The sequence below is a fragment of the Salmo salar genome, chromosome 26, assembly GCF_965601325.2.
Source record: "Salmo salar chromosome 26, fSalSal1, whole genome shotgun sequence".
Taxonomy (NCBI): Eukaryota; Metazoa; Chordata; class Actinopteri; order Salmoniformes; family Salmonidae; genus Salmo; species Salmo salar.
The window spans coordinates 5,694,437-5,722,318 of NC_138316.1; the positions used below are offsets into that span (position 1 = coordinate 5,694,437).

General features: G+C 42.3%; 1 protein-coding gene across 4 annotated transcripts in view; it reads left to right on the forward strand.

Annotated features, from left to right (window-relative positions):
* Positions 1-27,882, forward strand: part of LOC106587056 (cytoskeleton-associated protein 5) — an 83,241-nt gene that overhangs the window by 15,407 nt on the left and 39,952 nt on the right. For all 4 annotated transcript variants that reach the window (XM_045709034.2, XM_082969340.1, XM_082969339.1 and 1 more), the window contains exons 12-24: positions 1,051-1,191; positions 2,024-2,128; positions 2,301-2,411; positions 15,674-15,766; positions 16,090-16,275; positions 18,037-18,131; positions 18,237-18,294; positions 19,863-19,988; positions 20,280-20,413; positions 21,016-21,190; positions 21,597-21,710; positions 21,802-21,930; positions 22,134-22,328. In XM_045709034.2, the coding sequence (XP_045564990.2) occupies positions 1,051-1,191; positions 2,024-2,128; positions 2,301-2,411; positions 15,674-15,766; positions 16,090-16,275; positions 18,037-18,131; positions 18,237-18,294; positions 19,863-19,988; positions 20,280-20,413; positions 21,016-21,190; positions 21,597-21,710; positions 21,802-21,930; positions 22,134-22,328 (1,662 nt within the window). The remainder of the gene's footprint in view (positions 1-1,050; positions 1,192-2,023; positions 2,129-2,300; positions 2,412-15,673; positions 15,767-16,089; positions 16,276-18,036; positions 18,132-18,236; positions 18,295-19,862; positions 19,989-20,279; positions 20,414-21,015; positions 21,191-21,596; positions 21,711-21,801; positions 21,931-22,133; positions 22,329-27,882) is intronic.

Genomic DNA, 27,882 nt, shown 5'->3' on the forward strand with positions numbered 1-27,882 from the left:
CCCGGATTTCTCAGTTTGGCTGGGCGGCCAGCTCTAGGACGCTGTAGGGGTGGTTCCAAACTTCTTCCATTTTAGAATGGAGGCCACTGTTTTTGGGGACCTTCAAGGCTGCAGAAATATTTTGGTACCCCCCCCCAGATCTGTTTCTCAACACAATCCTGTCTCGGAGCTCTACAGACAATTCCTTTGACCTCATGGCTTACTTTTTGCTGTGACATGCACTGTGAACTGGTGTGTAGACAGGTGTGTGCCTTTCCAAATCATGTCCACTCAATTGAATTTACCACAGGTAGACTCCAAGTTGAAGAAACATCTCAAGTACAATCATATTTTTGCAAAAAATAAATACCCATTTTCGCTTTGTTATAATGGACTATTGTGTGTAGATTGCTGCGATTATTTAATTTTTTTAAACATTTTTTTTATCCAGTTTAGAATTAGCCTGTAACGTAACAAAATGTGGAAATAGTCAATATTTGAATACTTTCCGAAGGCACTGTGTTTGTTATCTCCACTGTTAATATGGATAAATGGTTTTACTCTTTTCAGGGCTCCAGAATGTTTTTCCCTCTGGTGCCACTAACATTTTCAGTTGGTGGCACCAGGCCATGATTTGGTCGCACCAAATTTGTGGTGTTACTCAATTAAAAAATGCAACTTATTCACAGTGCTACTGAGATGTTATGATTCAAGAAATACGTTTATTTAAGCAAGCAGGAATACATGATCAATATATTCTGATTTGCACCACAAAAATATAAAGCTTTGAATTAAGTGACATTTTTGAATTTGCAGCTCGCACCGACACAACCAATTTAAAAAAATTGTCCCAAGTGAATGGATGCAAAATAATCACTTTGGAGCCCTGCTTTTGGCCAACTTCAAATAAAATAGCTGTTTTCAGAGCCAGTTTATTGTGAAAATGTTTGTATTGTTTACATAAATCAGAATTCTGTTTTTAGATAATCATTGTTATTGACGTTGGGCCATCCTGTTGCTCAGATTGATAATATCCAAGTGTGTTCTCTTAATGCTATTTTCCTCTCAAAGATTAAAGAGATTGCATCCAATGTGGAGCTGGCAGGAGGAAAGGGAGGAGCGGAGAAAGGGAAACCTGTCCCCAAGGCGCTGCCACAGTCCGAGGCCCCAGCCAAACCCTCAGGGCCCCCGAAAAATGCCCCTGTGTATAAGGTGAGACGGCATGACCTGGCTCTTATTGTATGTTTCATGTCTCCGTAGTGGGTTTGCATGTCACGGTGGTCCTTGTCAGCTTTGTTACACAATGTTTGAAGGTCTCTTTTAGAGGGGTTCAATTGAACTTTAATCATTTGGACAATATAAACTACCGTAGAGGAGCTTGTTTTTCACTCAAACCAATAGAGCTTGAAAACCAGTCAAATCCATGGGAAAGATGCTAGATCCACTAAACCAGTGACTACCTAGTACCCGGAGCCCCAGGGACAGTTTATTTTTGTTACATTTTACATTACATTTTAGTCATTTAGCAGACGCACTTATCCAGAGCGACTTACAGTAGTGAATACATACATTTCATGCATTTTTTTTATATCTTTTTTTTGTACTGGCCCCCCGTGGGAATCGAACCCACAACCCTGGCGTTGCACACACCATGCTGGCGTTGCAAACACCATGCTCTACCAACTGAGCCACAAGGAAGGCCACAGCGCTTCAATATAAGGCTGTGGTCAAAACCATGACAGGTGGGGTTAGTTTAATGTTGAAGCTGGACTTAAGGACAACCTCCTGTTAATGTTAGTGCAATGAATACAGTGTGGGACAATAATCTCTGACTATGTGGTCATCTATGCTGTTCTATTCCACAGCAGTGGCTCCTAAATGGTGGGTTGCAGCCTGTGTTTGGTCATTGCTAATGGCTGGATTGTGGTTTTCCTCTTTAAATTGCTCTCAATGTGCTTTTTAATTGTTTCCCTAATGTGTTATTTCCTGAATGTAAAATACAATGATCAGTTTATTCTGAAATCTGGTTTCATCTGTTGTCTAGGATGTTGGCGTTGCTAAGAAAGGGAAGCCTGGGGCAGAAGGTGGAACAGGAGCCAAGAGTAAGAAGCCTGCCGAAACCAAAGAGATCGTGGAGACTGAGCTCTCGGTGAGTACTCATCTTACTGATTTTGAAAAAATAAATTACTCAATATTAAATAGATAAAAGTTGCAAATGACAGCCCATCCCCCCCCCTATGGTGCACTAATATTTAGCTCTGGAATAGGGTACAATTTGAAACTGAGCTCTAGTCAAAAGTACGTGTTGACTGTGTTCTTAGGTGGAGGTGTGTGATGAGCTGGCTGCAGCGGTGCTGCCTGCCTCCTGCGTGAAGATGCTGGACAGCTCCAACTGGAAGGAGAGGCTGGCCAGCATGGAGGAATTTTACCAGGTCAGCAGCATTTGTTTTCATGTTCTGTTTGTTTCTCCCTCTACTCGATTACAACATTTGTTCCTGCATTGTAAGTCACTTGAGTAGCCTTGCACCAGCCTTGGCTTGTGTGAGTAGGAATGGCTCATAGGAGCATATCTCTTGTTTCTGAATCGTGAGGCAGCTAGATGTACAAGTACACCTCCTGGACAGGATGCTAATATCACCCCCAATCCATCTCCTTAATGCTGAGTGCCAGGCAGACTCATCAGATCTAGGATTTAATATTTTGTAAATATTCCTTCTTGAGAATAAATCTATTTTTCTCCCGGGTAACCCGGTATTTCCCACGGACTAGAAATGTCATTCTAAAGCATATAAATATACAGAACAAACCATTATCCCAGAAACCGTAGACATTCCAATTTGCATACCGCCCCAACAGATCCACAGATGATGCAATCTCTATTGCTCTCCACACTGCCCTTTCCCAGCTGGACAAAAATAACACCTATGTGAGAATGCTATTCTTTGACTACAGCTCAGTGTTCAACACCATAGTGCCCTCAGCTCATCACTAAGCTAAGGACCCTGGGACTAAACACCTCCCTCGGCAAATGGATCCTGGACTCCCTAACGGGCTGCCCCCAGGTGGTGAGGGTAGGTAGCAACACATCGGCCATGCTGATCCTCAACACGGTTGCATGCTCAGTCCCCTCCTGTACTCCCTGTTCACTCATGACTGCACGACTCCAACACCATGTTTGCCGATGACACAACAGTGGTAGGCCTGATCACCAACAACAATGAGACAGCCTACAGGGAGGAGGTCTGAGACCTGGCTGTGTGTTGCCAGGACAACCTCTCCCTCAACGTGATCAAGTCTAAGGAGATTGTGGACTACATGAAAAAGAGGACCGAGCACACCCCCATTCTCATCGACGGGGATGCAGTGGAGCAGGTTGAGAGCTTCAAGTTCCTTGGTGTCCACCACCAACAAACAAACATGGTCTATGGTCTAAGCACACCAAGACAGTCGTGAAGAGGGCACGACAACACCTACCCCCCCCCCCCCCCCCCCCCCCCAAACGTTTTGGCATGGGTCCTCAGATCCTCAACAGGTTCTACAGCTGCACCATCGAAAGCATCCTGACTGGTTGCATCACTGCCTGGTATGGCAACTGCTCGTCCTCCGACTGCAAGGCACTAGAGGGTAGTACGTATGGCCCAGTACATCACTGGGACAAAGCTTTCTGCCACCCAGGACATCTATACCAGGCGGTGTCAGAGGAAGGCCCTAATGGGCTCCAGCCACACTAGTCATAGACTGTTCTCTCTCCTACTGCACGGCAAGCGGTACCGGAGTGCCACGTCTAGGTCCAAGAGCCTTCTAAACGGCTTCTACCCCCACGTCAAGACTCCTGAACATCTATTCAAATGGCTACTCAGACTATTTGCATTGCCCCCACCCCCCTATTTTACACAGCTGCTACTGTTATCAATGCATATTCACTCTAATAACTCTACATACATGTACACTACCCTTCAAAAGTTTGCCGTCATTTCGAAATGTCCTTGTTTTTGAAATAATCATTTTTTGTGCATTAAAATAACATCAAATTTATCAGAAATACAGCTTAGACATTATTATTGTAAATGACTATTGTAGCTGGAAACGGCAGATTTCTTTTATGGTTTTTGACCATCACTCCTGTGTCCTAATGGCACGTTGTGTTAGCTAATTCAAGTTTATCATTTTAAAAGGCTAATTGATCATTAGAAAACCCTTTTGCAATTATGTTAGCACAGCTGAAAACTGTTGTGCTGATTTAAAGAAGCAATAAAACTGTCCTTTAGACTAGTTGAGTGTCAGGAACATCAGCATGTGGGTTCGATTGTAGGCTCAAAATGGACAAAACAAAACTTTTTTTCTGAAACTGGTCAGTCTATTCTTGTTCTGAGAAATGAAGGCTATTCCATGCAGGAAATTGCCAAGAAACGACGCTGTGTACTACTCCCGTCACAGAACAGCGCAAACTGGCTCTAACCAGAATAGAAAGAGGAATGGGAGGCCCCTGTGCACAACTAAGAGGACAAGTACATTAGAGTACATATTACCTCAACTAACTGTTACCCCCTGTACAGTGGTTCGTCCTTTAAAAGTTGCAGCGTACTGTGGCGCAGCTTGCATGTTGCCGCAGAATTCTATGGCATGTTATTTAAGTGTGATCCACTGGTACCAGTAATGCTAGTTAGTGCTAGTTTGACCACCCAGAGGGCATCTTTTGGAAGTATTTGATGGCCTTCAATAATGGTTGTACTAGAGAATGCGGGCACGTTGGAGACCGGGGTTCAATTCCCCAATGGGGAGGAAGGAGAAGGCTGTCCTTGTTATTAACTGACTTGCCTAGTTAAATAAAGGTCACACATAGAGCATATTATTTCTACACCCTAGTTTTGTAGTTCTAGTCTAACCACTACCCAAACGGAAATTCAGTGAAAATAAAAATCTCATTGATTTAGCAAGACCAGACCCCGTGCTTGTCTCAGAGTAGTGCGAAACAGTGCTAAAATAGGTGTAGGCTATTGCTTCTAACTTAATATTCTCTTTAAATAAGACCTACACCACTTAACAGCACATTACTCAACACTTGTGACTCATGTCGCCTACAATATATCGAAATATGACATGACTCTCTGCCAATAATTACATAGAGGATTGGAGGATAATTTATTCCCATAGTAATTTATGAATCATAACTAAATAAACATCAGCATTTTGAAAAAGATTATTTTAATAATGAATGTGTAGAGATGCCATTTATTAGTTACAATGTTTTAGATTGGGTATTGAACCAGCATCTGTAGCAACAGCTTGAACTGCTATGCAGTGTCTTAGACCGTTGCGCCACTCAGGCGCTGTACGTGACCGGTCAGGAGTGGCCTTCAGTGAGAGCAAAATATTCCTAAAAGAATAATAACCTTAGTGTAACAACAGTTTTAGTAAGTAATACTGAAGTCGTGCACAATTCAGTTTCTATTTAGGTTTGTCACCCATTCATTGTCACACAGTAGGACCCAAAAGCGTAATTGGTGCTCTAACTCCCCCTTGCGCTGGTCTGGAGCAATGAAGTGGTGACGCAGGGTACCATAATAAACCACAAATTGCCTCTAAGTACTGCAGCATAAGCTCGCAACTTTTAGAGGAATCACTGTGTATATAGCCTCGCTATTGTTGTTTTACTGCTGCTCTTTAATTATATATTTTTTTTTTCTTAACTGCATTGTTGGATAAGGGCTTGTAAGTAAGCATTTCACTGTAAGGTCTAGACGTTGTATTCGGCGCATGTGACAAATACAATTTGAACTGGCTATGCCATATTGCTGTGGGCTACACTAGTTTATTTAGCAGACAAGATTTGCTTAGAATTCCGTGGCATTATTTTATAGTATGAAGAATACAATTGAACAAAGCTGAATAAAATAGAAAACGTCCTTTCTCCAAACGATTTGATGGCGTGTGCACATGCGGCTTTTCTGTGAGCGGTTAACAAAGTAACATGTTCTCCTATATGCTTAATTTAGTTAGTTATTAAACTTTAGTTGTGTTGGGCTATATGTTTGGATTTTGAATACATTCTAAGGCTGCATGAAAGGCATGTGCTCTGCTTTGTTTCTTGCACATAGTTCATCACCTTAACAATTTGACAAGCACATGATAATGCTGTGAATTTCCCGGCGGCATCCCCCTAGTGTGGCTGTAATGCCCCCTAAAAAATCCATGCTGTTTGTAGCCATTGGCCATTCTGCCCTTGGGCTGATTATAATGATTAGAATTCCTTTCTCCCGGCTGTGTGTTCCGAAGCGCCTCACTCACATGGCTCTCTCATATCTCAATTCTTATTGGCCAATGCTTGTCACGTGATATGGTTCTTCTCTCAGGCGTCTATCTCTGTTCCGAAGTAGGCTACAAGTGAAGACTGACACATTGGGGATGCAACTGCGTGCATCCTTATTGAATTCCAGGCAACAAGATGAGTAGGCGTAACGAACAGCAAAAGCACTAGCCTACGTCCAGGGATGCAAACCTTTCAGTGGAATTCACTGTTTTGAAACCAAAATAGGTGACCTACGTGATTTATGTAGATGAGAAAAGTATATAGGAGTGATGCGCGTTTGGACCAATACTGGCTATATCTAAGGCTCAGCCAATCGTTCACATAACAGAATGCAGCACGCGACTGAAGAGACAATTTGCTAGTTACAGCATCAGCAAGTGCTCTGGAAAGAGTGGAATGGCAGTTTGCCAGGTACATCAGCGTGTCCCCTGAACGATAAAGGAAAAGGTAACATTAGGTGAGAAGCCTGACCGCGGAGACGGGGGTGTGAAGGTATTGAATGAGCTGTAACCGAAAAACTACTGGCATTTGGACAGTTTGAGGTGAAGGAGAAAGTGTGTTGGAACGTTGAGCAGCATTAACCAAAATGATCTGATCAGTTAAATTGCCTATGGTATTGTGTAAAAATTAGCTGGCCAATAGTCAGACAACTAACATTGGCTAACTAACGTTACATCAGATGAGCTAACGTTAGTAACCTAACCAATTTGATATAGTATTAACTGGTATACGACTCCTTGCTGTTCCTCAGGTTAAAATGCGTTCGTTGCTTACTGGACCCTGGCAATCTGTGTGAAATGTTACCTAGACAACAAGCTATCTGAACTGTTTTTCCTCTACAGTACTATGTGGTTAATTTTCTAAACAAGAGAATTAGGTCAAAATGAGGTGTTGCTTGTTAAACGAGTGGATTCAGGGATCAAGTGTAGCTGGAGCTGTGCCTGGCTTTGACTTAAGCTGGATGCCACTAGATAGGTTGGACAATTTTTAACAATGCTTTTTTTCCTGATAACTAGTTCATTGCATCCGCAGTGGAGCCCATTTTCATAATATTACCATATGTCCCAGCTTCTTGCCGTAATTCTGAAGTAATCACTACTAAAATGGCCTTATTTTAGGTTGTTTTTAACCCTGCCAGCTCCTATTACTGCTCTTTTGAGCACCGTGGCACCAACTCGACTTCCGAACGTTCTATTCCCAGCCCATTGTAAAACGTCAATGCCTGCTTCGCTGTTGTTGGCACTGAGACCTGCCCACGTTAAACTCGGAGGCTTACCTCAGGAAATGTATTATTAAATGTTTACTGCTACTTTGTGAGCCAGCTCACTGTTCGCCTGGGTACACGTTGTTGTGACCCACAGGATTAACAATCCCTAAACCTTGGTATAACCTATTTTAGCCCCAACCCTGACTTGTAACACAATACACCTAAAGCTGTGCCTTAGGCATGCTGCAAGGAGGCATGAGGACTGCTGATATGGCCAGGGCAATACATTGCAATGTCCGTACTGTGAGATGCATAAGACAGTGCTACAGGACGGACAGCTGATCGTCCTCGCAGTGGCAGGCCACGTGTATCAACACCTGCACAGGATCAGTACATCACACCTGCGGTACAGGATGGCAACAACCGCCCAAGTTAGATCAGGAACGCACAATCACGCCATCAGTGCGCAGACTGTCTGCAATAGGCTGGACTGAGGACTTGTAGGCCTGTTGTAAGGCAGGTCCTCACCAGACATCACCGGCAACATTGCTTATGGGCACAAACCCACCGTCGCTGGACCAGACAGGACTGGCAAAAAGTGCTCTTCACTGACGAGTCGCGGTTTTGTGTCACCAGGGGTGTTGGTTGGATTCGCGTTTATCGTCGAAGCAATGAGCGTTACACTGAGGCCTGTACTCTGGAGTGGGATCGAGGTGGAGGGTCCGTCATGGTCTGGGGCGGTGTGTCACAGCATCATCGGACTGAGCTTGTCATTGCAGGCAATCTCCACGCTGTGCGTTACAGGGAAGACATCCTCCTCCCTCATGTGGTACCCTTCCTGCAGGCTCATCCTGACATGTCCCTCCAGCATGACAATGCCACCAAGCACAGAATGAGTAGTATGGCTGACTTCCTGCAAGACAGGAATGTCAGTGTTCTGCCATGGCCAGCGAAGAGCCCGGATCTCAATCCCATTGAAGCACGTCTGGGACCTGTTAGATCGGAGGGTGAGGGCTAGGGCCATTCCCCAACCCCCCCAGAAATGTCTGGGAACTTGCATGTGCCTTGGTGAAGAGTGGGGTAACATCTCACAACAAGAACTGGCAAACCTGGTGCAGTCCATGAGGAGATGCACTGCTGTAATTAATGCAGCTGGTGGCCACACCAGATACTGACAGTTCATTTTGATTTTGACCCCCCCCTTTGTTCAGGGACACAATTCCATGTCTGTGGAACTTGTTCAGTTTATGTCTCAGTTGTTGAATCTTGTTATGTTCATACAAATATATACACGTGTTAAGTTTGCTGAAAATAAATGCAGTTGACAGTGAGGATGTTTCCTTTTCTATGTGTGTGTATGTTGAAGTCGGCAGTTTACATACAGCTTCGCCAAATACAGTTACACCCAGTTTTTCACAATTCCTGACATTTAATCCTTGTAAAAATTCCCTGTCTTAGGTCAGTTAGGATCACCACTTTATTTTAAGAACGTGAAATGTCAGAATAATAGTGATTTATTTCTTTCATCACATTCCCAGTGGGTCAGAGGTTTACATACACTCAATTAGTATATGGTAGCATTGCCTTTAAATTGTTTAACTTGGCTCAAACGTTTCAGCAAGCCTTCCACAAGCTTCCCACGGTGAATTTTAGCCAATTCCTCCTGACAGAGCTGGTGTAACTGTCAGGTTTGTAGGCCTTTTTTCTTGCACACGTATTTTCAGCTGTGCCCACATTTTCTTTAGGGTTGAGGTCAGGGCTTTGTGATGACCACTCCAATACCTTGACTTTGTCCTTAAGCCATTTTGCCACAGCTTTGGAAGTATGCTTGGGGTCATTGTCATTTTGGAATACCCATTTGCAACCAAGCTTTTACTTCCTGACTGATGTCTTTTTTGTTGCGTCAATATATCCACACAATTTTACTTCCTCATGATGCCATCTATTTTGTGAAGTGCACCAGTCCATCCTGCAGCAAAGCACCACCACAACATGCTGCCACCACCGTGCTTCACTGTTGGGATGGTGTTCTTCGGCTTGCAAGTCTCCCCCTTTTTCCTCCAAACATAACGATGGTCATTATGGCCAAACAGTTCTATTTTTGTTTCATCAGACCAGAGGACATTTCTCCAAAAAGTACAATCTTTGTCCCCATGTTCAGTTGCCTTTTTTTTATGGCAGGTTTGGAGCAGTGGCTTCTTCCTTGCTGAGTGGCCTTTCAGGTTATGTTGATATAGAACTCGTTTTGCTGTAGATATAGATACCTTTGTACCTGTTTCCTCCAACATCTTCACAAGGTCCTTTTGCTCTATTTCTGTAATTGATTTTCACGTTTCGCACCAAAGTACGTTAATCTCTAGGAGACAGAATGCGTCTCCTTCCTGAGCGGTATGACTGCTGCGTGGCCACATGATGTTTATACTTGCATACTATTGTTTGTACAGATGAACGTGATACTTTCAGGCGTTTGGAAATTGCTCCCAAGGGTGAACCAGACTTGTGAAGGTCTACAATATTTTTTTCTGGGGTCTTGGCCTATTTCTTTAGATTTTTCCCATGATGTCAAGCAAAGAGGCACTGAGTTTGAAGGTAGGCCTTGAAATACATCCACAGGTACACCTCCAATTGACTCAAATTATGTCAATTAGCTTATCAGAAGCTCCTAAAGCCATGACATAATTTTCTGGAATTTTCCAAGCTGTTTAAAGGCACAATCAACTTAGTGTATGTAAACTTCTGGCCCACTGGAATTGTGATACAGTTAAATAATCTGTCTGTATACAATTGTTGGGAAAATTACTTGTGTCATGCACAAAGTAGAGGTCCTAACCGACTTGCCAAAACTATAGGTTAACAAGACATTTGTGGAGTGGTTGAAAAACGAGTTAATGACTCCAACCTAAGTGTATGTAACCTTCTGACTTCAACTGTGTATATATATATATATCGTATTATGCCTGTTTCTTTTGGGAGGGAATGCGCTAACCTCAACTCTAGTATACATATATTATGTAATCATCTTAATATCTCATAACATCAATAGAAAACACAAAAGACTGCCTCAACAGCCCATGAATAAATTACACCATGCAACCCTCGCAGTTAACAAATTTACCTCATGTGCCCTTCGTTTGCGCGAGAAGGCAGAGTGATCGCTGACAGCACGAGCTTTTGGCAGAGCTTGTGGAGCTGGCTACTTGTGCGAGAAGGCAGAGCGGCTAGGTCATGGTTGATGAATTTGACAGTGAATGTAATAGGAAAATACTTTTCTCGACCAGAGGTGACTGAATTAATGTTCAGGATTATTGATAGTAGTTATTGGAATAGTAATCTAGTATAATTTCAAAACATGAGCATGAAAATAATGATCTTGAATCATAGTAATTCAGTCATCTGTTAATGCTGTTTCGGTCCTTCTCTTGCATTAACAGTGTGGAAAGGGATAGGAAAGTGTGCGTCGGGAGTTTTTCTGAGGGTGTGGGGAAGTTGTACATGCAGGAAGAACTGATCTTCTTAAATGTCTTATGCTCATATCTATTGGGTTGATTTAGTTACTGCAGTCAATTTGTTTAAAAAAAAATCTGAATACCTAAGGTCACTGAATAAGGTGTATATCATTATTGAAATGGTAATTACTCAAATGCTTAATAAAAAATATTTGCTTGTTCATTTAATCAATTACGATCAAAATAAAACATTTACAGCATAACAAACTGATGGTCCATACGCATATACAAAAAACACCATAGATTAAGTTAACTATTTTTAAAACACTTTCTTTACATAAATACCATTATTTTAGCTCCCTCCATTATTTCCGCATACTCTTCTTTCTAATTATGTAAGGCTGGGCAGTGTATCTCGTTATTGATCGCTATCCCCGAAATACTATTTGCCCTTGGAACGCTGAACTCCCCCCATTTGTTTTCCTATGCAGAGGCATGTTGGTATGTTTCGCCAGTTATCGCTCAATGTGTATATTTAGATTTTTTTTCAAGTTGGACACCATTTTCATCTATTCTTTCTAATTGTGACTGCCAGGTCGCAGTTGTAAATGAGAACTTGTTCTCAACTGGCCTACCTGGTTAAATAAAGGTAAAAATAAATAATTACACTGCCCAGATTTACGCATCTCATTATCATCGATCGCTAGAAACAAAAATAGTCCTAAATTGCAATTTGTTTCCTACTTCCTCCTTATGCAGACATAAGCGCATTTGACACCATAGAGGTGCCTATGTTTACTTTCTACACAAGTATTTATTTCAGTTTTGTCCTTAAAACAAATTGTAGTGGTAATATAAGAAGGAATCCCTTTTTTTTTTTTGTGCCTTTTTTAGGCTAAATGGATTTCTAAGCATAATTCCAGTCAAAATAGGCTCAATGTTCGATTCAATTAATTTTGCTTTGGGCTCGCTAGTGTTCCAGCTTAGACAATGTTCTATGGCTGTTTTTTTTTCAGCCTTGGGTGAATTTGGACTCGTTCTATTGTCCAGCCTACTATAGAGTTGAAAGAAACACCACACACTACCTCTTTTTCTCACTTTTTCAATACAGTGGATAAAAAAGGGTATGCCAGGTGTACTCTGCCTGAAAGAGATTATGCCAACAAAGGGTATCATGTTCTGCTGGCATATTGTAGAACAGATGTCCACAGGCAGAAAGTGTACAATGTAATGTGCAGTGTAGCCCAAATATTGTTTCTGTTGTATTGAACTTGACAGTAACACGTGAGGGGGCATAATTAAATGTTTAACTCGGTGAACGTTATTTTTGCACACGTATCCTTGTGCACTTGCTCGATGTCTACTATAATAGAGCAAAAATAGGATGCCTGTTTCATTCCGTTTCTACCTAAAGATTTTTTTTCCACAAGTGCAATATTTAGATTGTGTGGTCACAAGCATTCTATTATAAAGGCTGTCACGGCTAACTGCAATATTAGTGTATATTTTGTTGTCATTTACAGTAAAGTCTAGGCAACAAATAACATTGGATTGCTTTCTTTTCACTTTTTAGCTATGAGTTAGGTTCACATGAACCACTTATTGTACACAGACTGATCATGTAGATCATATTCTTCGTTTTATTAGTTAACCTGCATTTCCCCGTAGCAGGGATTTATTTAATACTAACCTTTTTGGGCCCTCACCAGTTTGCATCTACTATCCCCCATAGTACAACATTTGACCTATTCTATTGGTCAACTTGTCCTTCTGTATGAGAAAAAAAATATTCTAAACATACTTTGGGATGCCATAGATCCCAAATTAATACAACCAATTAAGCAAAAAAAACTTAAAAGAAATGAAGCTGACGCAACAGATCAGACAGTTTATCAACATTTTAAGCTAAAACAATTTGGCTATTTCTTCTCATAAAGTGCAGCAATGCGCATGTAGTAGTAGGCTACAAGCGCTAATGTTCCAATATGCAACCAATAAGCGGGCAAACAAGTGATGGGCTAATATTGTCACCCATCAAACTATTCTTGATTTTAATCTTTACATGTACTAAATAATACGTGAAATCAGTTTTGATTTAGAATGGACCATTATCATGCCTCTATCTCAGGGTAGGGGGAAAAAATGCATGTCATCTATGCACTTAAATAGTGAATGAACGCTTTTAGTTAATTTTCATGCCGGTCAGGTAGGCTATAGTCCTGTTGTGAAGAGGAGCAATGTGCTTAATATTAGGAAAGTTCAGAAATGAATGTGGTAGGCCTAGCCTATAGAAATTTGACATCCTCTTAAAAATAGAGGCCAACAAAACCTATTTTCTCACACAATTGCATAGCCTATAGAAATGTTGCCTAATATGAGCTCTTGGGCTCTCATGAAGTGTTTTGATCTGATAACATATGTGTTGTCTGATTAGAGGGACAATAGAGTGCTGACTAACAGGCAAGTTTGGTAGACTAATAATGACCATCAGAGCTTGGAGAGCCTAGTTACCGTGACTAAACAGTCATGTGGAATTTGACTGCAGTCAGGACTCTTGACTGCCGGTGTGGTGGTAATAGTCACCGTAACAGCCCTAGGTGGTACCATCATTTGACTCATGCAGCGTGACACGTCTCCTTCGTATAGAGTTGATCAGGCTGATTGTGGCCTATGGCAGGTTGTCCCACTCCTCTTCAATGGCTGTGCGAAGCTGCTGAATATTGGGAGGAACTGGAACACTCCGTCGATCCAGAGCATCATAAACGTGTTCATTGGGTGACATGTCTGGTGTGTATGCAGGCCATTGAAGAACTGGGCCATTTCATCTTCCAGTAATTGGGTACAGAGCCTTGTGACATGGGGCCATGCATTATCATGCTGAAACATAAGGTGTTGGCGGTGGATGAATGGCACGATAATGGGCCTCAGGATCGCGTCACAGTATCTCTGTGCACTCATATTGCCATCAATGTATTGCAGTTGTTTGTAGCTTATGCCTGCCCATACCATAACCCCACCGCCACCATGGAGCACTCTTCACAATGTTGACATCTGCGAAAGTGTACGCCATACACGTGAGGCCGGTTGGAAGTACTGGCAAGTTCTTAAACAACATTAAATTCTCTGGCCATAGCTCTGGTGGACGTTCCTGCAGTCAGCATGCCAATTGCACGCTCCCTCAACTTGAGACATCTGTAGCATTGTGTTGTGACAAAACTGCATATTTTAGTGTCCTTTTGTCCCCAGCACAAGGTCCACCTGTGTAATGACCGTGCGGTTTAATCAGCCGATACTGAGGTGGAAAGTGGCAGAGCTACAGCTCTTGTCAGACCAGGAGATTTTCTGTAAAATGTCTTCTCACAAAAACGTCTGTAGTGTCGACTGGTTTGCCCTACCACAATAGGGGAGACTGTCACAAACACGATCGTGTTCTCCGTTTTGCTCTACGACCCCCACAAGTGTCATGGGACTTGTCTGAAGGTAACCCATACAAATGAATGGTAGTTTTATGTTAACAAAAATAAGGGGTTAAATGTGTAAAAAATAATTACTTCTTGGACCAAGGACAGACACATGAATAAATGGCAAAAGACACCAAGGAATACGGTTTTGTAGTCTCTCCTCGGCCCAATAAGTGAGTATATATTTTTTTCTCCGTTTAACTTTAAAAAAAAAAAAAATGTAAATTTATTTTTTGCATTTTTGAATGTGCTATTCAATTGGTTTCTATGGGCTACAGTAGTAATGGCCAAATTCAATATTTTATCCGAAAACATTTTTGGGATTTGTTGAGGGGTCCTAAAATACAAAATCAAATGGCTAAATGATCCATGGTATGACCTTAAAACAATTCCATATGTCAGCTTAAAACAGTATCTTCAGTTTAAAGATGCACTATGCAGAAATCTCTCCGCCATTTCCTGGTTGCAAAAATTCATAGTTCACCTAATTTCAGTTTGACAAAACTAGCAAGTATAGTGGAGTCATTGTTCAATCTAAACTGATGTGAAATATTGTATTTTCAGCTGTTTTGAAGCTGGTGTACAAAACTGAAAGACACACATTTTTACTGAAATAGCACACACAGAACAGATCTATCCCCCTCTTAGACTTGTTTTAAATGAGTGACAGATCTATAACTCACATTTCTATATGAATTTGGTAGGGTCGCCCCCAAAAAGTTACATTTTAGCTTAAAACAAATCCAGATGGAGATGTAAATTTGTCCTTTATTACTGTAGCATAAGCAATCCTGCAGCAAATGTAGACCTACTTGTCACAATAGTACATTTTTTGTTTGGTGTATGAGATGCATTGTGATTAACAATGCAAATAGAGAGAAGGCTACAGAAGCCAGCATAAAATTAAGTTCCATTTCATGTCCTGATGTTCATAAATAATTTACCCGTTACTCACATTTATCCTGGGAAATGAGGTTTGACCGGGAGATCTCAGTAACCCGGTTCCCACTATTAAACCATAGTTGGGTCCCATTTTTACAGTATTTGCTATGACTCGATCGAACTCCTAATCTCAGGGCGGACACTACCCACAAGGCCACTGAGTTGGTACAAGAACAGCCCTTAGCCGTGGGGTACAGTATATTGGCCATATACCCCACAACTGCTGGTCTTAATGCTTAATTGAGAGCCACACCAGGCGCTACACATTCAAAGACATCCTTTATGAGTGCATGATGCTAACCCCTCTGTTCTGACTTCTCCCCTCCAGGTTGCGGAGCAGATGGACATCAGTGTGATGCCATGTCAGGCTCTGGTCCGCATGCTGGCCAAGAAACCTGGCTGGAAGGAGACTAACTTCCAGGTACCTAACAAACCTACCACGCTCAACTGGGGGTTGTCCATAGACAGTAGATTTGGCTCTCCATAAGAGCCAAGTGTTTTGGCTCTCTAATTGTTTACCGTGCCTCTTGCCAATGCAAGATTATATTTAATGGAATAGTAGTTGGCTAGTGATAAGACCCACTGCAGGCAATCAAAACTATCTATTTTATAATACAGATTCACAATATCAACTGTCCAAACATGGCAACAGGATAATTTCACCTCCATACTGGATTTAAAATTAGTTGGTTCATGTGCGCTTATACAGGCTACAAAATGTTGAGTGTTGTGACATGCCTCCAGGTGATGCAGCTTAAGCTCCAGGTGGTGGCAGTGGTGGCCCAGAGGGGCAGGTTCTCTAAGACGTCTGCCTCTGTGGTGCTGGATGCCCTGGTGGAGAAGATCGGAGACGTCAAGTGTGGAGGGAAGGCTAAGGATGCCTTAACGGCCATAGGAGAGGCCTGCTCTCTGTCCTGGATTGCTGAACAGGTAATAGACTGGATATACTGAACATGGCCAGGGTCATGTTCATTAGGGAACACAACAGAAAACGTTTTGTAACTAAAGGAAAATGAATGTATTGTCCACGTCTGTGAATGCCAAGTAGTTGAACTGGAACCAATGGCTTGCTTCAAAATGTGCTTTTGTTTTGGTCAGTGATTATTTCAAGAAAGGAGGGAAGGAAGGATTCTGGTGAACTCTGCTTGGATAAAAAACTGTTACCAACTGATGCAGTTTGTCGATTGTTTTTTCTCACTGGTATTACCTGACACCATTGATTAAGTTTGAACCAAACTGCAGACAAATCCACTAACAACTCTGACCACTCCAGGTTAAAGGTCGACCGACTATGATTTTTCTATACCGATTATTGGAGGACCAAAAAAAGCAGATATCCTATTAATCGGACCACATAAAAAAATAAACAATAATGATGACAATTTGAACAATGAACACTTATTTTAACTTAATATAATACATAAATAAAATATTTTTAGTCTCAAATAAATAATATAACCTATTCAATTTGGTTTAAATAATGCAAAAACAGTGTTGGAGAGGAAAGTGAAAGTGCATTATGTGCCATGTAAAAAAAAAAAAAAAAAAAAAAGCCAACATTTAAGTTCCTTGCTCAGAACACGAGAACATATGAAAGCTGGTGGTTCAATATTCCCAGTTTAAGAAGTAGTAGTTATTATAGGAATTATGATGCATCGAGTATTTCTCTCTATACATTTGTATTTCATATACTTTTGACTATTGAATGTTATTATAGGCACTTTAGTATTGCCAGTCTAATCTTGGCAGTTGATAGGCTTGAACTCATAAACAGCGATTTGCTAAAAGCTGCTGGCAAACGCAGCGAAGTGCTGTTTGAATGAATGCTTTCGAGCCTGCTGGTGCTTACCACCGCTCAGACTGCTCTATCAAATCATAGACTTAATTATAATAAACACATAAATACGAGCCTTTGGTCATTAATTTGGTTAAATTTCAAAAACAAAACCATTTATTCTTTCAGTGAAATATGGAACCGTTACATATATTTTATCAAACGGGTGGCAACCCTAAGTCTAAATATTGCTGTTACATTGCACAACCTTCAATGTTAGCCAGAATTTTACATAATTATGACATAATTACGGTCTTTGTTAGGAATAAATGGACTTCACACAGTTCGGAACGAGCCAGGCGGCCCAAACTGCTGCATATACCCTGACTCTGCTTGCACAGAATGCAAGAGAAGTGACACAATTTCCCAAGTTAATATTGCCTGCTAACATGCATTTCTTAACTAAATATGCAGGTTAAAAGAATATGTACTTTGTGTATTGATTTTAAGAAGGCATTGTTTATGGTTAGGTACATTTGTGCAACGATTATGCTTTTTTTGCGAATGCGCTTTTGTTAAATCCTCACCTGTTTGGCGACATTGAAGTAGGCTGTGATTCTATGATAAATTAACAGTTAACGCTTTGATTATATTCAATGCAGGACAAGCTAGTTAACCTAGTAATATCAACCATGTATAGTTAACTAGTGACTGTGGTGATTAATAAGATGCGTTTAATGCTAGCTAGCAACTTACCATGGCTCCTTGCAGCCACAAGCTCCTTTTGACGCTGCACTTGTGTAACAGGTGGTCAGCCTGCCATGCAGTTTCCTCGTGGATTGCATTGTAATCGGCGTCCAAAAAGTCTGTTATGAACTTGAAATCTGTCCTGATTAATCGGTCGACCTCTACTCCAGGTTGTGTCATTGGCCTTTGCCCAGAAGAACCCGAAAAACCAAGCTGATACACTGAACTGGCTGGCCAATGCCATGAAGGAATTTGGCTTCACAGGGTAAGTTATCACTCAGGTCTTATATTCCATTGGAGTGTTGTCAGTGCTTTCTTGTCTCCTTCATGGTATTGAATCAATCAAGCATGTCCTCCTCTCCTTTTCCAGAATCAATGTGAAAGCTTTTATCAACCACGTCAAGACTGCTTTGGGTGTCTCCAATCCTGTGAGTTGTCGTGTCTTTGGGGTACCATTAAACGGAAGATATGTTTATCAATTAGCTCCCTGTAATTATTATCACGCGATTAAACTGATTAATCGTTTAATTGTAATTAACTAGGAGATCGGGGCACCAAGGAGAATATTCAGATTACAAAGCTATAATTTTCCTAATATAACTTTCCTGTACTATAATATTATATTCTATTATAGTATAGGCTGATTATCTTCTGGTTTAAATGGTGTATTTACCTCTAGTCCAGTCTCATTCCAAAACGTCGTAAATTGTTGTATCTGCACGAACCCAGTCTTGACTAAAATCATCCATACATCAATTGTCTTTATTTATTTATTTACTACACTAAGTAATTAACAGAAAAACATACAAACAGTAATTATTGTCACAAAGGATTGGTATCGGAATGTGCCCTTGTGGGCTAAGCAGTCAGGTCGGCCTGTTGAACAATGGGTCATAAAAGGTCGGCTGAGAAGTTACACAGGGTGATTTAATATTAACAATTGAAGGCTCACTCATTCGGGAACAATTGCAATCAATATATATTTACGCTCAGTGTGTCGTTCTGATTCTTGTTGGAGAGTAATTCTGTTGGGGAGTTTTGTCCGCGTTCTCTCTCTCTCGGTTAGAATGGATCTTTCAGAGCGACCTTCATTAATGTCGTCATCGAATGGTTGCTTCGTTGGTCTTCGCGTTCAATGATATAATTTACTTAGCTGCAGACTAATAATTAATATCAAAGACTTGTTCTTATTCTGTCGGTATCAATAGTCTAAAAGTTAACCACGTGGTATGGTTCACTTTCAGTAGAGGAATTGGAAGGTAAAACCTATTAGCCATGAGTGTAGGCCTGGTCTGGAGAAATGTAAATCAGGGAGTGTTTTATAGTGCCCATCGAACAGGCTGGTCAAATGACGCCTGGTCCTGTATATGTCCCTGGGGCGTGCCTATGACTGAGTTAGATTTGGTTACATAAATACAATTCTATCACATTACATCAGTACATAGCATCTCAATGTCTTACAAAAGCTTTATCCTTATTAATACATTCCATACACCCATATGAGGCAAGTCTTAAACTGAGTCTATTATATAAACAGTTTTATGGTAATATGGCTATATTGTCTCTTCTGAGTATCACAAAATGGTACCAGCGGATCAGTTCGTAGCTGGATTCTTCAATTCTATGAGTTGGAAGAAATTCCTTTGTCTCTCTATGGGCCATGTGGCCAGAGACTTTCCTGGAATTTTAGTTTTTCCTACCCTTTACACACAGGGTGGATTGTGTGCAAAAGGGAGAGGCCAACGTCATGAGAGTGTTACTGCTGATTTCTATTTGTTGAGTCTGTCTTGCTTTATTTGTCTGCTGCTATTTGGAAGCAGTCAGTCAGTTTGTATGGATTATTGTTCAAAACATTTTTACTTTAACGTTTCCTTAGATTGACATTTTTGTTCTTCATTCCTTGATCTTATAGAGCTCTCTGGTAGATGGATTGGTTCGCAATTAAGATATTTAAAAACGGTGAAACAAATGACTGCCTTTTTAACGTGTGTCGCAGGCTATACGAGCAGCAGCCATCTCTCTGCTGGGGGTGATGTACCTGTACATGGGCGCCTCACTGCGTATGTTCTTTGAGGACGAGAAGGCAGCACTGCTCGCTCAAATCGACGCAGAGTTTGAGAAGGTAGTATTTTAGTTGACACATCTTCATAAATATCTCTAGCTTACTTGACACTTGGAGTACCTGGTATGTTGTATCTATCCTTACATGTATCTACCAAATAATGTGCCTTTTCTGTCAAATACTTTTGTTATTGTGAAATTGAATTATAGCCTCTTAAATGCCTACAATAATTTCACATGAGATATTATCAGTGCAAGAATGCCTACTTGTTTATTTTACACCGTTTCCAGGCGTAACTTAGTTTCCATATTGGCTCTGTGATTGACTCATCATGGTTCTGCTGCGTCACAGATGCAGGGCCAGACTCCCCCTGCCCCAACTAGAGGCTCCATCAAAAGGACAGGGGGGCAGGAGGAGGGAGAAGAGGCCAAGGAAGAGGGGGGTGCAGGTGACATCATGGACCTCCTGCCTCGCACTGACATCAGGTTAGCACATCGATGTACTAGAGCAGTATTTCCAACCTTATCCTCGGGGACCACCAGAACTTTTTGTTTTAGCCCTAAACTGGCACATCGAATTTTAATTAGTCAAGGGGTTGATCATTAGTAGACTAATTGAATCAGGTGTGCCAGTGTAAGGCTGCAACAAAAATGTGTAACATCTGGTGGTCCCTGATAAGAGTTTTGGGAACACTGTACTAAAGAACTTCTCTAGCTTTGCAATAGCTGCTTCTGTGAGTGCATGAGTAGCACCATTTATTTAACTGTATGGGTTAGCGTCACACCAGACGCCCCATCTAAAATTAGGTGGTGCACCTGAGTTTTTTTTCTTTTTCTTCTGTTAAGCAAACATTTAAATAAAAAATAATAACATAAAGCCCCGGGTAGAATGATACCAAGACTGTCAGAGGTATTGTCCTTCAGGCAGCCATTGTTCTAAGGTTAAAGTAATGTGGTGGCATTTATACTGTGTTGCTTTCACAAATCCAATCTTGTCAGATCAGTTCTTAGATGAGAACTGAAAGAACTGGGTGCATTTCATCACGGTCAAAGAAATGGCTCTTCTGACATGTTCTGTTTCTCTGTAGTGATAAGATCACAGAGGACATGGTATCGAAGGTGGGCGATAAGAACTGGAATATCCGTAAGGAGGGTTTGAATGAGGTGGCTGCAGTGCTCTCTGAGGCCAAGTTCATCAAGCCCAGCGTGGGAGACCTGCCCATCACACTGAAGGGACGCCTCAGTGACTCCAACAAGATCCTGGTGAGTGTTACATCCTGAGTGTTTCTCTAAATGGGAGTGTTTAAGGTTTACATTGCAGAGATGCGGGACGACTACTGTACCGTCGCTTAGGCCTAAATGTGAATTAGAGTTTAGAGCAGTCTGACCACATGTCAGTTTCCCTTCTCTGATTCTCCAGGAGAATCTTGTTGTGCTGTGACTTTACATTGGTGGGTGCTGCGGATGATAATTAATCTCACCAGTATAAATTGCATGTCAGATGTGTGTGGGGGAGGAGTACTGCTGGGACTGTCATTTCCGTGTCTCCAGAATTGACACATGAATTTAAAAAATAATAATCCGTGCTTCGTCATTACTGCCTTGACGGGATCATCATGTGACCAGTTAAATGATTCTGCGTGTGTGTGTGCGCGTCTTTCTGTTTCAGGTCCAGCAGACCCTGTCGATCATGCAGCAGATGGCCATTGCCATGGGCCCTGCCCTCAAACAGCATGTCAAGACCCTGGGCATACCAGTCATCACTGTGCTGGGGGATATTAAGGTACACACGTCACAAACACCCCTTCTCTCTATCAGACTGAAACGTGTACACACGTATGGTCAAACCCACACTTCTCATTGTCTTTCCCCAGAACACAGTGCGTGCTGCGGCCATGGCCACCCTGAACTCCTGGTTGGAGCAGACGGGTATGAAGGTGTGGCTGGAAGGAGAAGAGCTGTCTGAAGAGCTGAAGAGGGAGAATCCTTTCCTCAGACAGGAGGTGTGGGGGGGGGTGTTATGGATAGGGTTTGTGATTTGAAGATTTTTGGTACACATTATCATGATGTCAGTAATACAGCTGTTACATTTGTTGCCCTTTATTTCTTATTTGCAGCAGGACATTTCAAAGGGAATGGTCAGAGGTGCCCTCTAAAACAGCCAGATTTAACGCCTGATTTAATCTCCCGCTCCTTCCTCCCTCAGTTACTTGGCTGGCTGGCAGTGCATCTGCCCACCATGCGCTCAGTGCCCTCCGATCTCATGCTGTGTGTACCCCCCCTGTTCGTCTGCCTGGAGGACCGCAACGTTGACGTAAGGAAGCGAGCCCAGGATGTCCTGCCTGTCTTCATGATGCACCTGGGCTTTGACAAGCTGAACAAGGCCACAGGCAAACTGAAGGTAGGGGACTAAGGAGAGCAACTGCATGTCTTGTTTTTATTCTACTGTATGTACAGTGCATTTGGAAAGTATTCAGACCCCTTCACTTACTCTAAAATTGAATAAATTGCTTTTTACACACACTACCCCATAATGACAAAGCGAAAACAGGATTTTAGACAATATTGCAAATAAAATAAATACCTTATCGAAAATTGAGATCAGGTGCATCCTGTTTCCATTGATCATCCTTGATGTTTTTACAACTTGTTTTGAGTCCATCTGTGGTAAATTCAATTGATTGGACAGGATTTGGAAAGGCACGCCTTTTTATATAGGGTCCCACAGTTGACAGTGCATGTCAGAGCAAAAACCAAGCCATTAGGTTGAAGGAATTGTCTGTAGAGCTTCGAGACTTGATATTATCAAGGCACAGATCTGGGGGAGGGTAGCAAAAAATGTTTGCAGCATTGAATGTCCCCAAGAACAGTGGTTTCCATTCTTAACCTGTTTAGGATAGGGAGCAGCATTTTCACGGCCGGATAAAAAACGTACCCGATTTAATTTGGTTATTACTCCTGCCCAGAAACTAGAATATGCATACAATTGTTTGATTTGGATAGAAAACACCCGAAAGTGTTTGAATGGTGTCTGTGAGTATAACAGAACTCATATGGCAGGCCAAAACCTGAGAAGATTGCATACAGGAAGTGCCCTCTCTGACCATTTCTTGGCCTTCTATAGCCTCTTTATCGAAAACAGAGGATCTCTGCTGTAACGTGACATTTTCTAAGGCTCCCATAGGCTCTCAGAAGGCGCCAGAACGGGGAATGATGACTCTGCAGTCCCTGGGCGAAAAACAGTAGGGGTTTTGGAAAGTGGTCGTTCTGAGAACAATGACACAGGTGCGCGCGTGCATGTGAAGACTCCATTTTCTATTTTCAGTGTTTGAACGAAAACAAGGTCTCCCGGTCAGAATATTATCGCTATTTTACGAGAAAAATTGCATAAAAATTGATTTTAAACCGCGTTTGACATGCTTCGAAGTACGGTAATGGAATATTTAGAATTTTTTTGGTCACGATATACGCTGGCGCATCACCCTTCGGATAGTGTCTTGAACGCAAGAACAAAACGCCGCTATTTGGATATAACTATGGATTATTTGGAACCAAGACAACATTGGGTGTGAAGTAGAAGTCCTGGGAGTGCATTCTGACGAAGAACAGAAAAGGTAATCCAATTTTTCTTATAGTAAATCTGAGTTTGGTGAGTGCCGAACTTGGTGGGTGTCAAAATAGCTAGCCTGTGATGGCCGGGCTATCTACTCAGAATATTGCAAAATGTGCTTTCACCGAAAAGCTATTTTAAAATCTGACACCGCGAGTGCATAGAGGAGTTCTGTATCTATAATTCTTAAAATAATTATGTTTTTTGTGAACGTTTATCGTGAGTAATTTAGTAAATTCACCGGAAGTGTTCGGTGGGTATGCTAGTTCTGAACGTCACATGCTAATGTAAAAAGCTGTTTTTTGATATAAATATGAACTTGATTGAACAAAACATGCATGTATTGTATAACATAATGTCCTAGGAGTGTCATCAAATGTTAGTGCTGCATTTAGCTGTGGTTTTGGTTTTTGTGACATATATATGCTAGCTTGAAAAATGGGTGTGATTATTTCGTGCTGGGTACTCTCCTGACAATCTAAAATGTTGCTTTCATTGTAAAGCCTTTTAGAAATCGGACAAGGTGGTTAGATAAAGGAGAGTCTTGTCTTTAAAATGGTGTAAAATAGTCATATGTTTGAAAAATGGAAGTTTTAGGGCGTGGCGCGAATTACAAACTCCTATCATTGGATATTGGCGAGGCGTTCCGCTAGCGGAACATCTAGATGTAAGATGTTAAGAATCATACTACACCGGCTCCGACACTTGTCGGATGTGGCAGGGCTTGCAAACCATTAGACTACAAAGGGAAGCACAGCTGAGAGCTGCCCAGTGACACAAGCCTACCAGATGAGCTAAAGTACTTCTATGCTCGCTTAGAGGCAAATAACACTAAAACGTGCATGAGGGCACCAGCTGTTCCGGAAGACTGATCACGCTCTCCACAGCCGACGTAAGACATTTGAACAGGTCACCATTCACAAGGCCGCAGGGCCAGACGGGTTACCAGGAAGTGTACTGTGCACATGGGCTGACCAACTGGCAAGTGTCTTCACTGACATTTTCAACCTCTCCCTATCCGAGTCTGTAATGCCAACATGTTTCAAGCAGACCACCATAGTGCATGTGCCCAAGAACACGAAGGTAACCTGCCTAAATATTGTATGTTTTTTTAGTTGAGAACAAGTTCTCATTAACAATTGCGATCTGGCCAAGAAAAAGAAAAGCAGTTTGACACGTACAACAACAGTTACACATGGAATAAACATACAGTAGAAAGTCTGTGTGTGCAAATGAGGTAAGGCAAAAAGTAGGCCATGGTGGCGAAGTAATTACAATATACCAATTAAACACGAGTGTTAGATGTGCAGAAGATGAATGTGCAAGTAGAGAAACTGGGGTGACAAGGAGCAAGATAAATAAATACAGTATGGGGGTGAGGTAGTTGGATGGGCTATGTGCAGTGATCTGTGAGCTGCTCTGACAGCTGGTGCTTAAAGCTAGTGAGGGAGATATGTCTCCAGCTTCAGTGATTTGTTTTGCAGTTCGTTCCAGTCATTGGTAGCGGAGAACTGGAAGGAAAGGCAGCCAAAGGAGGAATTGGCTTTGGGGGTGACCAGTGAGATATACCTGCTGGAGCGCATGCTACGGGTGGTTGCTGCTATGGTGACCAGTGAGCTGAGATAAGGCAGGGCTTTACCTAGCAAAGACTTGTAGATGACCTGGAGCCAGTGGGTTGGTGACGAGTATAAAGCGAACGCCAGCCAATGAGAGCGTACAGGTCACAGTGGTGGGTAGTATATGGGGCTTTGTTGACAAAATGGATGGCACTGTGATAGACTGCATCCAATTTGTTGAGTAGTGTTGGCTATTTTATAAATGAAATCGCCGAAGTTGAGGATTGGTAGGATGGTCAGTTTTACGAGGGTATGTTTGGCAGCATGAGTGAAGGATGCTTTGTGACCCGTAGCACTCACGTCTAGCCATGAAGTGCTTTGAAAGGCTGTTCATGGCTCACATCAACACTATTATCCCAGAAACACTAGACCCACTCCAATTTGCATACCGCCTTAACAGATCTACAGATGACGCAATCTCTATTTTACTCCACACTGCCCTTTCCCAGCTGGACAAAAGGAACACCTACAGTGGGGAGAACACTTATTTGATACACTGACGATTTTGCAGGTTTTCCTACTTACAAAGCATGTAGAGGTCTGTAATTTTTATCAGAGGTACACTTCAACTGTGAGAGTTGAATCCAGAAAATCACATTGCAAATGATTTACTTAAAATTCATACATTTTATTGCATGACATAAGTATTTGATACATCAGAAAAGCAGAACTTAATATTTGGTATAGAGATCATACGTTTCCTGTAGTTCTTGACCAGGGTTGCACCCACTGCAGCAGGGATTTTGGCCCACTCCTCCATACAGACCTTCTCCAGATCCTTCAGGTTTCGGGGCTGTCGCTGGGCAATACGGACTTTCAGCTCCCTCCAAAGATTTTCTATTGGGTTCAGGTCTGGAGACTGGCTAGGCCACTCCAGGACCTTGAGATGCTTCTTACGGAGCCAATCCTTAATTGACCTGGCTGTGTGTTTCGGGTCGTCGTCATGCTGGAAGACCCAGCCACGACCCATCTTCAATGCTCTTACTGAGGGAAGGAGGTTGTTGGCCATGGTCTCGCGATACATGGCCCCACCCATCCTCCCCTCAATACGGTGCAGTCGTCCTGTCCCCTTTGCAGACAAGCATCCCCAAAGGATGTTTCCACCTCCATGCTTCACGGTTGGGATGGTGTTCTTGGGGTTGTACTCATCCTTCTTCTTCCTCCAAACACAGCAAGTGGAGTTTAGACCAAAAAGCTCTATTTTTGTCTCATCAGACCACATGACCTTCTCCCATTCCTCCTCTGGATCATCCAGATGGTCATTGGCAGACTTCAGACGGGCCTGGACATGCGCTGGCTTGAGCAGGGGGACCTTGCGTGCGCTGCAGGATTTTAATCCATGACGGCGTAGTGTGTTACTAATGGTTTTCTTTGAGACTGTGGTCCCAGCTCTCTTCAGGTCATTGACCAGGTCCTGCCGTGTAGTTTTGGGCTGATCCCTCACCTTCCTCATGATCATTGATGCCCCACGAGGTGAGATGTTGCATGGAGCCCCAGACCGAGGGTGATTGACCGTCATCTTGAACTTCTTCCATTTTCTAATAATTGCGCCAACAGTTGTTGCCTTCTCACCAAGCTGCTTGCCTATTGTCCTGTAGCCCATCCCAGCCTTGTGCAGGTCTACAATTTTATCCCTGATGTCCTTACACAGCTCTCTGGTCTTGGCCATTGTGGAGAGGTTGGAGTCTGTTTGATTGAGTGTGTGGACAGGTGTCTTTTATACAGGTAACGAGTTCAAACAGGTGCAGTTAATACAGGTGATGTGTGGAGAACAGGAGGGCTTCTTAAAGAAAAACTAACAGGTCTGTGAGAGCCGGAATTCTTACTGGGTGGTAGGTGATCAAATACTTATGTCATGCAATAAAATGCAAATGAATTACTTAAAATCATACAATGTGATTTTTCTAGATTCCGTCTCTCACAGTTGAAGTGTACCTATGATAAAAATGACAGACCTCTACATGCATTGTAAGTAGGAAACACTGCCGATTTTGCAGGTTATCAAATACTTGTTCTCCCCACTGTATGTGAGTGTTATTCATTGACTACAGCTCAGCGTTCAACACCATAGTGCCCTCAAAGCTCATCACTAAGCTAAGGACCCTGGGACTAAACACCTCCCTCTGCAACTGGATCCTGGGCTTCCTGATGGGCCGCCCCCAGGTGGTAAGGGTAGGCAACAACACATTTCTGCCACGCTGATCCTCAACACGGGCCCCTTGGGTGTGTGCTCAGTCCCCTTCTGTACTCCCTGTTCACTCATGACTGCATGGCCAGGCATGACTCCAACACCAAGTTTGCCGATGACACAACAGTGGTAGGCCTGATCAATGACGAAACAGCCTATAGGGAGGAGGTCTGACCTGGCCGTGGGGTGCCAGGACAACGTCTCCCTCAGTGTGATCAAGACAAAGGAGATGATCGTGGACTACAGGAAAAAGAGGACCGAGCACGCCCCCATTCTCATCGACAGGGCAGTAGTAGATCAGGTTGAGAGCTTCAAGTTCCTTGGTCTCCACATCACCAACAAACTAACGTGGTCCAAGTACACCAAGACAGTCGTGAAGAGGGCACAACAACCTATTCCCCCTCAGGAGACTGAATTTTTTTATTTTTTTTGGCATGGATCCTCAAAAGGTTCTACAGCTAAACCATCGAAAGCATCCTGACTGGTTGCATCACTGCCTTGTATGGCCACTGCTCGTCCTCCGACCGCAAGGCATTAGAGG